This window comes from Pseudophryne corroboree, chromosome 2, assembly GCF_028390025.1.
Source record: "Pseudophryne corroboree isolate aPseCor3 chromosome 2, aPseCor3.hap2, whole genome shotgun sequence".
Taxonomy (NCBI): Eukaryota; Metazoa; Chordata; class Amphibia; order Anura; family Myobatrachidae; genus Pseudophryne; species Pseudophryne corroboree.
The window spans coordinates 154381759-154399004 of record NC_086445.1 but is presented as its reverse complement, the minus strand read 5'-3'; the positions used below and the strand labels follow the sequence as shown (position 1 = coordinate 154399004).

Below are 17246 nucleotides of genomic sequence, written 5' to 3'. Positions count from 1 at the left end.
TTGCTAAAAACACTGAAGGAGGTTAAAAAAGATAATACAGTATATTTAGTAAAAGTTACAAGTACAAACCTAAGATAACTAAACTTACCTAACCCAAACGATGTTAAAGCATATATTCTGTGAAATGCAAATTAAATCAAACATTTGTTTCTATGCAGGTTCCACCAATTCTTCTTGATAAGCAGTTCTCAGAATTTACTCCAGACATCACACCAATAATTTTGGCTGCTCATACAAACAATTATGAAATCATAAAACATCTTGTGCAAAAAGGAGTTTCCATCCCCAGGCCACATGAGGTCCGCTGCAATTGTGTGGAATGTGTCTCCGGATCAGATGTGGATAGCTTGAGACACTCTCGATCAAGGCTTAACATCTACAGGGCTTTGGCCAGCCCTTCTTTAATTTCACTGTCAAGTGAGGATCCTTTCCTGACAGCATTTCAGCTGAGTTGGGAGCTGCAGGAGTTGAGCAAAGTGGAAAATGAGTTTAAATCTGAGTATGAGGAGCTGTCAAGACAATGTAAGCAATTTGCAAAAGACCTTCTGGATCAGACAAGGAGTTCCAGGGAATTAGAAATTATATTGAACTACAGGGATGATGGTGGGCTGTTGGAAGAGCAGAATGGTAATGAGCTTGCCCGATTGAAACTTGCAATTAAATACCATCAAAAAGAGGTAAGCTGTGGTTCTTAAAATTGTATATATTTTATTGTTATTTAAATTGCTATAAAGTAGATTTGAGATATTTACAGTTATAAAAGAAAATGAATAGCAGTGTCTTTACGTATGCAAATATAAAATGCATTTGAGCACGACTAATATACCCCAATGGAGGAATCCAATTAGCTAATTATACACATGGGCCAATTCAATTAGCAGGATTTAAGATCCAGAGAGAGACTTTTCCTTGCAGCTTCAGGAGCTGTGAGGAAAAGTCTGTGATAAAAGGAACCCCCTAAGGTTTAATGTGCAGGGAAACACACTAATTTTCGCATTTTACACAGGATCAATGGGTTAGCATGCATTAACCCATTGTTTACCACACATGGAAAAGGCAGTTTTATTGAATAGCACCTGGCGTGAAACCTGGAGTTCTTTTGGCATGGCAGATACCACAGCTAATTGGATTCCCCCCCAAAGGGATAAAAGTGATAACCTGTAAACGTCAGGCATCTGTGGGCACCCCACTGAGTCTACACAATGTTTTATAGTAGCAATCTGGTTGATTTTGCCTTTAAGTGATTGGTTATTTAAAAAATTGGTGATACCTGCCGAGAGCGTGCCGATGCCTGTAGTATGCAGGCTATTACACTTACCCAAAAAGAGAACCTTTGAAAAGATTAATGTGTTTAAAATAGTAACATCACAAAAATAATACGCTGAAAATAAATATTTGAAGAATTTCATGGGCAAAACATTAAACATTTTGCAATCAAATGTGGGGACCGATGAGTTTTTCAGTTTTAAAATTGTTGCTGGGATTAGACTGGAAACACTGAAACAATAAAAGGTGAATACAATACTGTACCTATAAAATTGTCTGAGCTGAACCTTTTTAACGTGTATTTTAATAAAATAATTTAGACAATGTGTACAGAGTCTATAGTGCACAAAGGATTAATGTGTAGTTTTAAGCTTAGACCAGCAGTTTTACTATAATATGTTGGTGAAATCAGTGTCGGAGTTGTAGGCAATTTAGTTATACAGTAGATTAGTATTAAATGGTTCAAACAATAGAAAATAAGAATTTACTTACCGATAATTCTATTTCTCATAGTCCGTAGTGGATGCTGGGAACTCCGTAAGGACCATGGGGAATAGCGGCTCCGCAGGAGACTGGGCACAAAAGTAAAAGCTTTCTAACTAGCTGGTGTGCACTGGCTCCTCCCCCTATGACCCTCCTCCAAGCCTCAGTTAGGATACTGTGCCCGGACGAGCGTACATAATAAGGAAGGATCTTGAATCCCGGGTAAGACTCATACCAGCCACACCAATCACACCGTACAACTTGTGATCTGAACCCAGTTAACAGTATGATAAACGTAGGAGCCTCTGAAAAGATGGCTCACAACAATAAACAACCCGATTTTTGTAACAATAACTATATACAAGTATTGCAGACAATCCGCACTTGGGATGGGCACCCAGCATCCACTACGGACTATGAGAAATAGAATTATCGGTAAGTAAATTCTTATTTTCTCTGACGTCCTAGTGGATGCTGGGAACTCCGTAAGGACCATGGGGATTATACCAAAGCTCCCAAACGGGCGGGAGAGTGCGGATGACTCTGCAGCACCGAATGAGAGAACTCCAGGTCCTCCTCAGCCAGGGTATCAAATTTGTAGAATTTAGCAAACGTGTTTGCCCCTGACCAAGTAGCTGCTGGGCAAAGTTGTAAAGCCGAGACCCCTCGGGCAGCCGCCCAAGATGAGCCCACTTTCCTTGTGGAATGGGCTTTTACAGATTTTGGCTGTGGCAGGCCTGCCACAGAATGTGCAAGCTGAATTGTACTACAAATCAAACGAGCAATCGTCTGCTTAGAAGCAGGAGCACCCAGCTTGTTGGGTGCATACAGGATAAACAGCGAGTCAGATTTTCTGACTCCAGCCGTCCTGGAAACATATATTTTCAGGGCCCTGACTACGTCCAGCAACTTGGAGTCCTCCAAGTCCCTAGTAGCCGCAGGCACCACAATAGGCTGGTTCATGTGAAACGCTGAAACCACCTTAGGGAGAAATTGAGGGTGAGTCCTCAGTTCTGCCCTGTCTGAATGAAAAATTAGATAAGGGCTTTTATATGACAAAGCCGCCAATTCTGAGACACGCCTGGCTGAAGCCAGGGCTAACAGCATGACCACTTTCCATGTGAGATATTTCAATTCCACAGTGGTGAGTGGTTCAAACCAATGTGATTTTTGGAGACTCAACACTACATTGAGATCCCAAGGTGCCACTGGAGGCACAAAAGGAGGCTGTATATGCAGTACCCCTTTGACAAACGTCTGAACTTCAGGCACTGAAGCCAGTTCTTTTTGGAAGAAGATCGACAGGGCCGAAATTTGAACCTTAATGGACCCTAATTTAAGGCCCATAGATAGTCCTGTTTGCAGGAAATGCAGGAAACGACCCAGTTGAAATTCCTCTGTAGGGGCCTTCTTGGCCTCACACCACGCAACATATTTTCGCCAAATGCGGTGATAATGTTTCGCGGTTACATCCTTCCTGGCCTTGACCAGGGTAGGGATGACTTCATCTGGAATGCCTTTTTCCTTCAGGATCCGGCGTTCAACCTCCATGCTGTCAAACGCAGCCGCGGTAAGTCTTGGAACAGACAAGGTCCCGGCTGGAGCAGGTCCTTCCTTAGAGGTAGAGGCCACGGGTCCTCTGTGAGCATCTCTTGAAGTTCCGGGTACCAAGTCCTTCTTGGCCAATCCGGAGCCACGAGTATAGTTCTTACTCCTCTCCATCTTATAATTCTCAATACCTTGGGTATGAGAGGCAGAGGAGGGAACACATACACTGACTGGTACACCCACGGTGTTACCAGAGCGTCCACAGCTATTGCCTGAGGGTCCCTTGACCTGGCGCAATACCTGTCTAGTTTTTTGTTGAGGCGGGACGCCATCATGTCCACCTTTGGTTTTTCCCAACGGTTTACAATCATGTGGAAGACTTCTGGGTGAAGTCCCCACTCTCCCGGGTGGAGGTCGTGTCTGCTGAGGAAGTCTGCTTCCCAGTTGTCCACTCCCGGAATGAACACCGCTGACAGTGCTATCACATGATTTTCCGCCCAGCGAAGAATCCTTGCAGCTTCTGCCATTGCCCTCCTGCTTCTTGTGCCGCCCTGTCTGTTTACGTGGGCGACTGCCGTGATGTTGTCCGATTGGATCAATACCGACTGACCCTGAAACAGAGGCCTTGCTTGGCTTAGGGCATTGTAAATTGCCCTTGGTTCCAGGATATTTATGTGAAGAGACGTTTCCATGCTTGACCACAAGCCCTGGAAATTTTTTCCCTGTGTGACTGCTCCCCAGCCTCTCAGGCTGGCATCCGTGGTCACCAGAATCCAGTCCTGAATGCCGAATCTGCGGCCCTCTAGAAGATGAGCACTCTGCAACCACCACAGGAGAGACACCCTTGTCCTTGGAGATAGGGTTATCCGCTGATGCATCTGAAGATGCGATCCGGACCATTTGTCCAGCAGATCCCACTGAAAAGTCCTTGCATGGAATCTTCCGAATGGAATCGCTTCGTAAGAAGCCACCATCTTTCCCAGGACCCTTGTGCATTGATGCACTGACACTTGTCCTGGTTTCAGGAGGTTCCTGACTAGCTCGGATAACTCCCTGGCCTTCTCCTCCGGGAGAAACACCTTTTTCTGGACTGTGTCCAGAATCATCCCTAGGAACAGTAGACGTGTTGTTGGAATTAGCTGCGATTTTGGAATATTTAGAATCCACCCGTGCTGACGTAGCACCACCTGAGATAGTGCTACTCCGACCTCTAACTGTTCCCTGGATCTTGCCCTTATCAGGAGATCGTCCAAGTAAGGGATAATTAAGACGCTTTTTCTTCGAAGAAGAATCATCATTTCGGCCATTACCTTGGTAAAGACCCGTGGTGCCGTGGACAATCCAAACGGCAGCGTCTGAAACTGATAATGACAGTTCTGTACCACAAACCTGAGGTACCCTTGGTGAGAAGGGTAGATTGGGACATGGAGATAAGCATCTTTGATGTCCAGAGACACCATATAGTCCCCTTCTTCCAGGTTCGCTATCACTGCTCTGAGTGATTCCATCTTGAATTTGAACCTTTTTATGTAAGTGTTCAATGATTTCAGATTTAAAATCGGTCTCACCGAGCCGTCCGGCTTCGGTACCACAAACAGCGTGGAATAATACCCCTTTCCCTGTTGTAGGAGGGGTACCTTGATTATCACCTGCTGGGAATACAGCTTGTGAATAGCTTCCAATACTGCCTCCCTGTCGGAGGGAGACGTTGGTAGAGCAGACTTCAGGAACCGGCGAGGGGGAGACGTCTCGAATTCCAATTTGTACCCCTGTGATACTACCTGCAGGATCCAGGGGTCCACTTGCGAGTGAGCCCACTGCGCGTTGAAATTTTTGAGACGGGCCCCCACCGTGCCTGAGTCCGCTTGTAAAGCCCCAGCGTCATGCTGAAGACTTGGCAGAAGCGGGGGAGGGCTTCTGATCCTGGGAAGCGGCTGCCTGCTGCAGTCTTTTTCCCCTTCCTCTGCCCCGGGGCAGAAATGAGTGGCCTTTTGCCCGCTTGCCCTTATGGGGACGAAAGGACTGAGTTTGAAAAGACGGTGTCTTTTTCTGCTGAGAGGTGACCTGGGGTAAAAAGGTGGATTTCCCAGCCGTCGCCGTGGCCACCAGGTCTGACAGACCGACCCCAAATAACTCCTCCCCTTTATACGGCAAAACTTCCATATGCCGTTTGGAATCCGCATCACCTGACCACTGTCGTGTCCATAAACTTCTTCTGGCAGAAATGGACAACGCACTTACTCTTGATGCCAGGGTGCAAATATCCCTCTGTGCATCTCGCATATATAGTAATGCATCTTTTAAATGCTCTATAGTCAATAATATACTGTCCCTATCCAGGGTATCAATATTTTCAGTCAGGGAATCCGACCAAGCCACTCCAGCGCTGCACATCCAGGCTGAGGCGATTGCTGGTCGTAGTATAACACCAGTATGTGTGTATATACCTTTTAGGATATTTTCCAGCTTTCTATCAGCTGGTTCCTTGAGGGCGGCCGTATCAGGAGACGGTAACGCCACTTGTTTTGATAAGCGTGTGAGTGCCTTATCTACCCTAGGGGGTGTTTCCCAACGCGCCCTAACCTCTGGCGGGAAAGGGTATAATGCCAATAATTTATTAGAAATCAGCAGTTTTTTATCGGGGGAAACCCACGCTTTGTCACACACCTCATTTAATTAATCTGATTCAGGAAAAACTATGGGTAGTTTTTTCACACCCCACATAATACCCCTTTTTGTGGTACTTGTAGTATCAGAAATGTTCAAAGCCTCCTTCATTGCCGTGATCATGTAACGTGTGGCCCTACTGGACATTACGTTTGTCTCGTCACCGTCGACACTGGAGTCAGTATCCGTGTCTGGGTCTGTGTCGACCATCTGAGGTAACGGGCGCTTTAGAGCCCCTGACGGTGTTTGAGACGCCTGGACAGGCACTAACTGATTTGCCGGCTGTCTCATGTCGTCAACAGTTTTTTGCAAAGTGCTGACACTGTCACGTAATTCCTTCCATACTACCATCCAGTCAGGTGTCGACTCCCTAGGGGGTGACATCACTATTAAAGGCAATTGCTCCGCCTCCACATCATTTTCCTCCTCATACATGTCGACACAATCGTACCGACACACAGCACACACACAGGGAATGCTCTGATAGAGGACAGGACCCCACGAGCCCTTTGGGGAGACAGAGGGAGAGTTTGCCAGCACACACCAGAGCGCTATATATATGCAGGGATAACCTTATATAAGTGTTTCTCCCTTCTATAGCTGCTGTATATGTATTTTCTGCCAATTAGTGCCCCCCCCTCTCTTGTTTTACCCTGATTCTGTAGCAGGACTGCAGGGGAGAGTCAGGGAGCCGTCCTTCCAGCGGAGCTGTGAGGGAAAATGGCGCTTGTGTGCTGAGGAGATAGGCTCCGCCCCCTTCACGGCGGCCTTTTCTCCCGCTTTTTTTAGGAAAACTGGCAGGGGTTAAATGCATCCATATAGCCCAGGAGCTATATGTGATGCATTTCTTTAGCCATAGCTGCAGTGCTGTGCGCTACCTTATTGAAGACAGGAACGTCTTCTGCCGCCGATTTTTCCGGACCTCTTCGCTCTTCTGGCTCTGTAAGGGGGGCGGCGGCGCGGCTCCGGGACCCATCCAGGCTGAACCTGTGATCGTCCCTCTGGAGCTAATGTCCAGTAGCCAAGAAGCCCAATCCACTCTGCATTCAGGTGAGTTCGCTTCTTCTCCCCTTAGTCCCACGATGCAGTGAGCCTGTTGCCAGCAGGTCTCACTGAAAATAAAAAAACCTATTTAAAACTTTTACTCTAAGCTGCTCTGGAGAGCTACCTAGCATGCACCCTTCTCGGCCGGGCACATAAATCTAACTGGGGCTTGGAGGAGGGTCATAGGGGGAGGAGCCAGTGCACACCAGCTAGTCAGAAAGCTTTTACTTTTGTGCCCAGTCTCCTGCGGAGCCGCTATTCCCCATGGTCCTTACGGAGTTCCCAGCATCCACTAGGACGTCAGAGAAATGTGAATGACTGACATTATTTATGATAGCGATGAAATGTGGTGAGTTAGAACTGTAGTTTTATTTCATGTAAAACCAACAGTATGATAATGATAAATGGTTTAAAAAATATTTATTGAGATGGAGAGCGCATAGTGTTGTGGTTCTCAAACTTTTTTGAATCACGGCGCCCTAGAGTATTAGAATTTTTTTACGGCACCTCGAGGCCAAAGGTTTCTTACTGAGAAATTTAGAAAGAAATAGTACTGTACATGAAGGAAATTGTGATTATATGTCATCCTTAGATTCAGTTATGTGGAGAGGGACAAGATTTGCTTCTGTTTGTCCACATAATTTATGATTAGCAGCCACTGGCACTGGTTTTGCGTATTACATTGACCATAAAAATTTTTTAATTGGTCCTGGACCACCAACTCAGGGCACCACTGCAAGTGCCTCGCGGCACCCCAGGGTGCCAGGTCACACAGTTTGAGAACCACTGGCTTAGAGTCTTTGACAATAATGCTAAAATTCTAAAGCAAATGATGATTTCCATTGAATAAGATATTGCATGTCCAAATCTTGACATTGTGTTTAGTTTTAAGTGATGTTTTCGCGCTGAATGTAATTTCGTTTCTTATCATGAACTAGGAAAATGTATTGCAGAGATTGGTAACTTTTAACAGTTTTTTTAAGGCACATTCCAACTTTAATGTTAGTGTGAGAGTGTTCTTGTCCCATATACCACACTCATAAGCCACTCCCCATCCCCCAGAAATGAATCTGTAGAACCAGGAGCAGCTGGGCTCCTGCATTATTGGTTGCAGCAGGAAATGCAAATCACTGACCATTGAGACAGCAAGGTGAGAGAGGAGGTATTTAGTTAATGACCCATACAATTACCACACTCATAATGAAATGGTTGTAGGTGGAATTCCTGGTAAATGGTTTTGTGTCACACTGAGCTGCGTTCTGTGGGAGTCATTCCGACCCGTTCGCACACAGCGGTTCTTCGCTGCAGTGCGCACGCGTGGCGTTGCCTGGCGAGCAACGGCATGCACAGCGAAAAAAGAAGACAGCGCCATTCGCAAGAAGATTGACAACGGAGAGGCGTTCCAGGGTGGATACTCACTGTTGGATGCCGTTTTGGAGGAGTGGTCGTCCGAACGCAGGCGTGTCCAGGCAAACGGAGGGCGGATGTCTGACGTCAAAGCCGGGAGGAACGTCGCTGGATCCGTCGCACAGGGTAAGTAGATCCAGCCTTACTCTTCCACTGCATACCTCCCAACATGACCCTTTCCAGGAGGGACAGAATGTTCTGCTCCTGGACTTCCCTCTTATGTATGATTGCCCTCACCTGTGGTGAAACACCTTTCTTATCCATTAGCCTGTTCAACAAAGGTACAGGCAATCATAAATTAAGAGAAAAGTCCAGAAGCAGAGCATTGTGTCCCTCCTGGAGAGGGTCATGTTGGAAGGTATGCTCTTCCACTGCACAAAACTTTTTTAACTAAGCAGGGCTGCGTTCGTTTGTGCAGCCCTGCTATGCTAAAATACACTCCCCCATAGGCGGGGATTAGTTGATCGCACCAGCAGCAAAAAGTTGCTGGCTGCGATCAACTCAGAATGACCACCTGTGATCGCTGAGGAAGGATCAGGTTGGCTCCTGGCATTAGGGCCATAAGGAGAGGCGAGTGACCGGTGCACACATGCCGCCCTACTACGGTATCACATTAATACATCACATTAGTGCAGTAATTACCCTGTCTGCCTTCATGGATTTTGGTTATCTGTATTATCCTCTGTTATTGTGTGAGAAGGAGTTCATCATCCTATACAGTATCTTGGATAGAGGATAACCATTTTCTTCCTGAGTGCATTATTCCTATCATTATTCTGCACAACCTTACCAACAGGAATAAAATCAATGGTTTTCATTAATTATTATTATTTTGTTTCAGGCAAACATGCAGTGCACTAAGGTAAAACAGAAAAAGGGAGAGTAAATCATTATTTCATACTTTCCAATATACAAACTAGCAAATGCAGTAGTATATTTGCCTGTATATTTGTATACCATAGCAAACGTTATATTTAAAGAAATGGATTTCAAGACTTGTTAATGTTTGAAATCTCTGGTGCTGTCAATCTTCCAGATCTGATCAATGTATCCAATAGCAATAATCCATCCAAACTCATTTATGGAGATGCCCTATAATTACTGTAGCTGGTTGCTGCTAAGCTGGGCAAATGGATTTGGCCGATTACGAAATACAAGCAAACTTCTGAGATTCACTGACAACAAAAGAATCTCTCTACCTCCACTGTCAGATACGCTGTTATCTACCACTCTGTTAATACAATAATGATTGCAGGTGGAATCTGAGAATTGTTTTTTGTTGGTACACTAATTTGCAACTGCTGCTACTCTCAGTTTACTGACACCTTGTAATCAAAGTAAGTTACAGCTGCAGGCATTTAAAGCAGAACAAATGAGTAGCCACAACAGTATTCACTATACACATTCAAAAAACACAACGGGGTAAATTTACTAAAATGGGAGTTCTATTTAAGATGGGATGTTGCCCATAGCAACCAATCAGATTATTCTCAATTATCTAGCACCTTCTAGAAGATAATACCTGGAATCTTATTGGTTGCTATGGGCAACATCCCATCTTAAATAGAACTCCCATGTTAGTAAATTTACCCCAGTGTCCGTTTCCTCTCCTAGTTAATTTAAAACATAAATTAAGCTAAATCTAGCAGTACTGGACGTTTGGAGAAAAATGGAATAGTTGAAATTAATACATTGCTGTTTATCTCCCCCCACCATGGGGTAAATTTACTAACATTCGTAATGTTCCGTTTGAGGTCAAAGTTCAATCACGAATGACATTGAAAGTGTAAATATGCAACTTTTGGAATTTATTACGACTAATTTACTAAGATGCCGTATTCTGCATTTTCGGTTTTTCCGATGTCGATGTCATTCGTTTTTTTAGGCAGTGTTTTACGTGAGTGACTTGTAAAACACTGCCGACTTTAATACAATGAATCTCGGCCGGATCTGAGAGATCCGTGCTGGGCTTCATTGTGCACCTTGAAAGAAAAAAAAAATAATGTTTAAACTTTAAAAAAAAATTGCGTGGGGTCCCCCCTCCTAAGCCAAACCAGCCTCGGGCTCTTTGAGCCGGTTCTGGTTGCAAAAATATGGGGAAAAAATTGACAGGGGTTCCCCCATATTCAAACAACCAGCACCGGGCTCTGCGCCTGGTCCTGGTTCCAAAAATACGGGAGACAAAAAGCGTAGGGGTCCCCCGTATTTCTGAAACCAGCACCGGGCTCCACTAGCTGGACAGATAATGCCACAGCCGGGGGTCACTTTTATACAGCGCCCTGCGGCCGTGGCATTAAATACCCAACTAGTCACCCCTGGCCGGGGTACCCTAGAGGAGTGGGAACCCCTTCAATCAAGGGGTCCCCCCCTCCAGCCACCCAAGGGCCAGGGGTGAATCCCGAGGCTGTCCCCCCCATCCATGGGCTGCGGATGGGAGGCTGATACCTGATGAAAAAATTATACTCACAAAATCCAGGGTAGATGGCTCTTCTGCTTGAAATCCATTTGTAATCCACATACTTGTCAAAATAAAAAAACGGACACCCGACCTCGAACTGAAAGGGGCCCCATGTTTTCACATGGGACCCCTTTCCCCGAATGCCAGGAACCCCCTCTGACTTATGTCTAAGTGGGTTCCATCAGCCAATCAGGGAACGCCACGTTGTGGCATCCTCCTGATCGAACTTTGTGTTCAGCGGTGAGGTTACTTTCGGTCAACCGCTGACCACAAAGTTCCCACCATTGGTTACAATGGAGCGCATAGGCGCTACATTGTAACACTGCCGTGTGCCGCCTGTCATACACTACAGGAGCACACAGCCAATCAGGAGGGTGCCACAATGTGGCGCTCCCTGATTGGCTGAAGAAACCCTCTTAGACATAAGTCAGTGGGGGTTTCTGGCATTCGGGGAAAGGGGTCCCATGTGAAAACATGGGGCCCCTTTCAGTTCGAGGTCGGGTGTCCGTTTTTTTATTTTGACAAGTACCTGGATTACAAATGGATTACAAGAAGAGGAGCCATCTACCCTGGATTTTGTGAGTATAATTTTTTCCACAGGTACACCATGGATTCTACATGGAGAAGAGGACCGACCCTCGTGTGAACATAAGGTAAGTATGTGTATATGGTGGTGTGGATGTATGTATTAAAGTTATACTTTCAAGGTGTGTGTCTTATGTTTTTATTGGGGTATTTTTTTAGTAGTAGTACTACAGGTACCAGCGAGCCCGGTTTTCCGCCGCATGCTGGTACTTGTGGTTCTCCAAGTACCAGCTTGCGGGGGAGGTTTGCTGGGACTTGTAGTACTGCTACTAAAAACAATATTCATTTTTTACACAATGGCTATCAGCCTCCCATCCGCAGCCCATGGATGGGGGGGACAGCCTCGGGCTTCACCCCTGGTCCTTGGGTGGCTGGAGGTGGGGGACCCCTTGATTGAAGGGGTCCCCACTCCTCCAGGGTACCCCGGCCAGGGGTGACTAGTTGGTTATGTAATGCCAGGGCCGCCGGGAGCTAAATAAAAGTGTCCCCCGGCTGTGGCATTATGTATCTGGCTAGTGGAGCCCGGTGCTGGTTTCAGAAATACGGGGGACCCCTACGCTTTTTGTCCCCCGTATTTTTGGAACCAGGACCAGGCGCAGAGCCCGGTGCTGGTTGTTTAAATATGGGGGAACCTCTATCATTTTTTCCCCCAGATTTTTGCAACCAGGACCGGCTCAAAGAGCCCGAGGCTGGTTTTGCTTAGAAGGGGGGACCCCACGCAATTTTTTTTCAAAAAATGAACACTTTCCCATCCCCTTCCCACTGAAAAACATGCACGGTTCTCATGGATCCGTGCATGCCTATCCGAACACGGGATAAAAAAGCAGGTCTGTTTTTTTTTTTTTAGCACTTTTTCACGAATTGTATTTCTGCACGGCAGTGTTTGGCTATTGTCGGCAGTGTTTGTGATTTGCACTTTTTAGTAAATTACCGATTTCTACCAAATTGCAGGCGTATTTGACCGATGGTGTATTGATTCGTGATTTTTTCCTAGGACTTCCAAAATATTACGAATGACCTCATCACTGCCGAGATTTTTGCTTAGTAAATTACCGAAATGACACTTTGAAGAAAAAACGGCATCTCGGTCAAAATCGGGACCTTAGTAAATATACCCCCATGTGTGTTTTCAGTCGTGTTCACAGCACTGCAGAGGCACTGTAATTGCAGTCTAATTTTCCAGAAGCAGCTGCAGTGGCCGGGAAAGGGCTTTCACCTTCAAATGTACTAGACAGATAAACAGACAGACATACATGTGTAAATAAATATGAAGTGAGCATTTTTACAGTAATAAAAAAATGAGTGCTAGTATATTCTATCTGGTCAAGAGGCTACTTTACTATCTAACTTGCTACGAGTAGCAGTGGTGGAGGCTAAAGCTGTCTCCGGTGCTGAGACAACTGATCCAAAGAACAGCTGTCCCTGCAATCCCTATCACCGATACTTTGGTAGCAGTGAAATCTAGCACTGATAAGTCTGACTGGCAGTGCTAGTGCGCATGTTTGAACAGGACCGTCTTGTCGTATGGGCTTAGTGGGCAGTTGCCCAAGGGCCACAGGAGTATACAGGCCCTAGGCTGATATCTGAGGGTCCCCTTTCTCTATCGTCCTAGTGGATGCTGGGGTTCCTGAAAGGACCATGGGGAATAGCGGCTCCGCAGGAGACAGGGCACAAAAAGTAAAGCTTTAGGATCAGGTGGTGTGCACTGGCTCCTCCCCCTATGACCCTCCTCCAAGCCTCAGTTAGATTTTTGTGCCCGGCCGAGAAGGGTGCAATCTAGGTGGCTCTCCTAAAGAGCTGCTTAGAAAAGTTTAGCTTAGGTTTTTTATTTTACAGTGAGTCCTGCTGGCAACAGGATCACTGCAACGAGGGACTTAGGGGAGAAGAAGTGAACTCACCTGCGTGCAGGATGGATTGGCTTCTTTGGCTACTGGACATTAGCTCCAGAGGGACGATCACAGGTACAGCCTGGATGGTCACCGGAGCCTCGCCGCCGGCCCCCTTGCAGATGCTGAAAAGAGAAGAAGGTCCAGAATCGGCGGCAGAAGACTCCTCAGTCTTTTTAAGGTAGCGCACAGCACTGCAGCTGTGCGCCATTGCTCTCAGCACACTTCACACGGCAGTCACTGAGGGTGCAGGGCGCTGGGAGGGGGGCGCCCTGGGAGGCAATGTAAACCTATTTTTTGGCAAAAAAATACCTCACATATAGCCTCCGGGGGCTATATGGAGATATTTAACCCCTGCCAGAATCCGTTGAAGAGCGGGAGACGAGCCCGCCGAAAAAGGGGCGGGGCCTATCTCCTCAGCACACAGCGCCATTTTCCCTCACAGAAAGGCTGGAGGGAAGGCTCCCAGGCTCTCCCCTGCACTGCACTACAGAAACAGGGTTAAAACAGAGAGGCGGGGCACTAATTTGGCGTTAGAAATATATAAAAAGATGCTATAAGGGAAAACACTTATATAAGGTTGTCCCTATATAATTATAGCGTTTTTTGGTGTGTGCTGGCAAACTCTCCCTCTGTCTCTCCAAAGGGCTAGTGGGTCCTGTCCTCTATCAGAGCATTCCCTGTGTGTGTGCGGTGTGTTGGTACGTGTGTGTCGACATGTATGAGGACGATGTTGGTGAGGAGGCGGAGCAATTGCCTGTAATGGTGATGTCACTCTCTAGGGAGTCGACACCGGAATGGATGGCTTATTTAGGGAATTACGTGATAATGTCAACACGCTGCAAGGTCGGTTGACGACATGAGACGGCCGACAAACAATTAGTACCGGTCCAGACGTCTCAAAAACACCGTCAGGGGTTTTAAAACGCCCGTTTACCTTAGTCGGTCGACACAGACACAGACACGGACACTGAATCCAGTGTCGACGGTGAATAAACAAACGTATTCCTTATTAGGGCCACACGTTAAGGGCAATGAAGGAGGGGTTACATATTTCTGATACTACAAGTACCACAAAAGAGGGTATTATGTGGGATGTGAAAAAACTACCTGTAGTTTTTCCTGAATCAGATAAATTAAATGAAGTGTGTGATGATGCGTGGGTTCCCCCCGATAGAAAATTATTGGCGGTATACCCTTTCCCGCCAGAAGTTAGGGCGCGTTGGGAAACACCCCTTAGGGTGGATAAGGCGCTCACACGCTTATCAAAACAAGTGGCGGTACCGTCTATAGATAGGGCCGTCCTCAAGGAACCAGCTGACAGGAGGCTGGAAAATATCATAAAAGTATATACACACATACTGGTGTTATACTGCGACCAGCGATCGCCTCAGCCTGGATGTGCAGAGCTGGGGTGGCTTGGTCGGATTCCCTGACTAAAAATATTGATACCCTTGACAGGGACAGTATTTTATTGACTATAGAGCATTTAAAGGATGCATTTCTATATATGCGAGATGCACAGAGGGATATTTGCACTCTGGCATCAAGAGTAAGTGCGATGTCCATATCTGCCAGAAGATGTTTATGGACACGACAGTGGTCAGGTGATGCAGATTCCAAACGGCACAAAGGTGTATTGCCGTATAAAGGAAGAGGAGTTATTTGGGGTCGGTCCATCGGACCTGGTGGCCACGGCAACTGCTGGAAAATCCACCGTTTTTACCCTAAGTCACATCTCTGCAGAAAAAGACACCGTCTTTTCAGCCTCAGTCCTTTCGTCCCTATAAGAGTCATATTTGCCCAGGGATAGAGGAAAGGGAAGAAGACTGCAGCAGGCAGCCCATTCCCAGGAACAGAAGCCTTCCACCGCTTCTGCCAAGCTCTCAGCATGACGCTGGGACCGTACAGGACCCTTGGATCCTACAAGTAGTATCCCAGGGGTACAGATTGGAATGTCGAAACGTTTCCCCCTCGCAGGCTCCTGAAGTCTGCTTTACCAAGGTCTCCCTCCGACAAGGAGGCAGTATGGAAAAAAATTCACAAGCTGTATTCCCAGCAGGTGATAATCAAATTACCCCTCCTACAACAAGGAAAGGGGTATTATTCCACACTATATTTTGGTACTGAAGCCAGAAGGCTAGGTGAGACCTATTCTAAATCTAAAAAATTTGAACACTTACAAAGGTTCAAAGCAAGATGGAGTCACTCAGAGCAGTGATAACGAACCAGGAAGAAGGGGACTATATAGTGTCCCGGGACATCAGGGATGCTTACCTCCATGTCCCAAATTTGCCCTTCTCACTAAGGGTACCTCAGGTTCGTGGTATAGAACTGTCACTATCAGTTTCAGACGCTGCCGTTTGGATTGTCCACGGCACCCCGGGTCTTTACCAAGGTAATGGCCGAAATGATGATTCTTCTTCGAAGAAAAGGCGTCTTAATTACCCCTTACTTGGACGATCTCCTGATAAGGGCAAAGTCCAGGGAACAGTTGGAGGTCGGAGTAGCACTATCTCGGATACTGCTACAACAGCACGGGTGGATTCTAAATATTCCAAAATCGCAGCTGATCCTGACGACACGTCTGCTGTGCCTAGGGATGTTTCTGGACACAGTCCAGAAAAAGGTGTTTCTCCCGGAAGAGAAAGCCAGGGAGTTATCCGAGCTAGTCAAGAACCTCCTAAAACCAGGAAAAGTGTCCGTGCATCATTGCACAAGGGTCCTGGTAAAAATGGTGGCTTCCTACGAAGCAATTCCATTCGGCAGATTTCACGCAAGAACTTTTCAGTGGGATCTGCTGGACAAATGGTCCGGATCGCATCTTCAGATGCATCAGCGGATAACCCTATATCCAAGGACAAGGGTGTCTCTCCTGTGGTGGTTACAGAGTGCTCATCTTCTAGAGGGCCGCAGATTCGGCATTCAGGATTGGATGCTGGTGACCACGGAGGCCAGCCCGAGAGGCTGGGGAGCAGTCACACAAGGAAAAAATTTCCAGGGAGTGTGATCAAGTCTGGAGACTTTTCTCCACATAAATATACTGGAGCTAAGGGTAAATTTATAATGCTCTAAGCTTAGCAAGACCTCTGCTTCAAGGTCAGCCGGTATTGATCCAGTGGGAAAAACATCACGGCAGTCGCCCACGTAAACAGACAGGGCGGCACAAGAAGCAGGAGGGCAATGGCAAAAACTGCAAGGACTTTTCGCTGGGCGGAAAATCATGTGATAGCACTGTCAGCAGTGTTTCATTCCGGGAGTGGAAACTGGGAAGCAGACTTCCTCAGCAGGCACGACCTCCACCCGGGAGAGTGGAAACTTCATCGGGAAGTTTTTCCACATGATTGTGAACCGTTGGGAAATACCAAAGGTGGACATGATGGCGTCCCGTCTGAACAAAAAACGGGACAGGTATTGCGCCAGGTCAAGAGACCCTCAGGCAATAGCTGTGGACGTTCTGGTAACACCGTGGGTGTACAAGTCGGTGTATGTGTTCCCTCCTCTGCTTCTCATACCTAAGGTACTGAGAATTATAAGACGTAGAGGAGTAAGAACTATACTCATGGCTCCGGATTGGCCAAGAAGGACTTGGTACCCGGAACTTAAAGAGATGCTCACAGAGGACTTATGGCCTCTGCCGCTAAGAAGGGACTTGCTTCAGCAAGTACCATGTCTGTTCCAAGACTTACCGCAGCTGCGTTTGACGGCATGGCGGTGGAACGCCGGATCCTAAGGGAAAAAGGCATTCCGGAAGAGGTCATTCCTACCCTGGTCAAAGCCAGGAAGGAGGTGACCGCACAACATTATCACCACATGTGGCGAAAATATGTTGCGTGGTGTGAGGCCAGGAAGGCCCCACGAAGAAATTTCAACTCGGTCGATTCCTGCATTTCCTGCAAACA

At 46.7% G+C, this 17246-nt stretch overlaps 1 protein-coding gene across 2 annotated transcripts in view; it reads left to right on the top strand.

The window, feature by feature from the left end:
- The window catches only part of TRPC4 (transient receptor potential cation channel subfamily C member 4), a 576236-nt gene that overhangs the window by 444207 nt on the left and 114783 nt on the right, over positions 1-17246 (top strand). For both annotated transcript variants that reach the window (XM_063951858.1, XM_063951857.1), the window contains exon 3: positions 159-677. In XM_063951858.1, coding sequence (XP_063807928.1) covers positions 159-677 — 519 coding nt within the window. The remainder of the gene's footprint in view (positions 1-158; positions 678-17246) is intronic.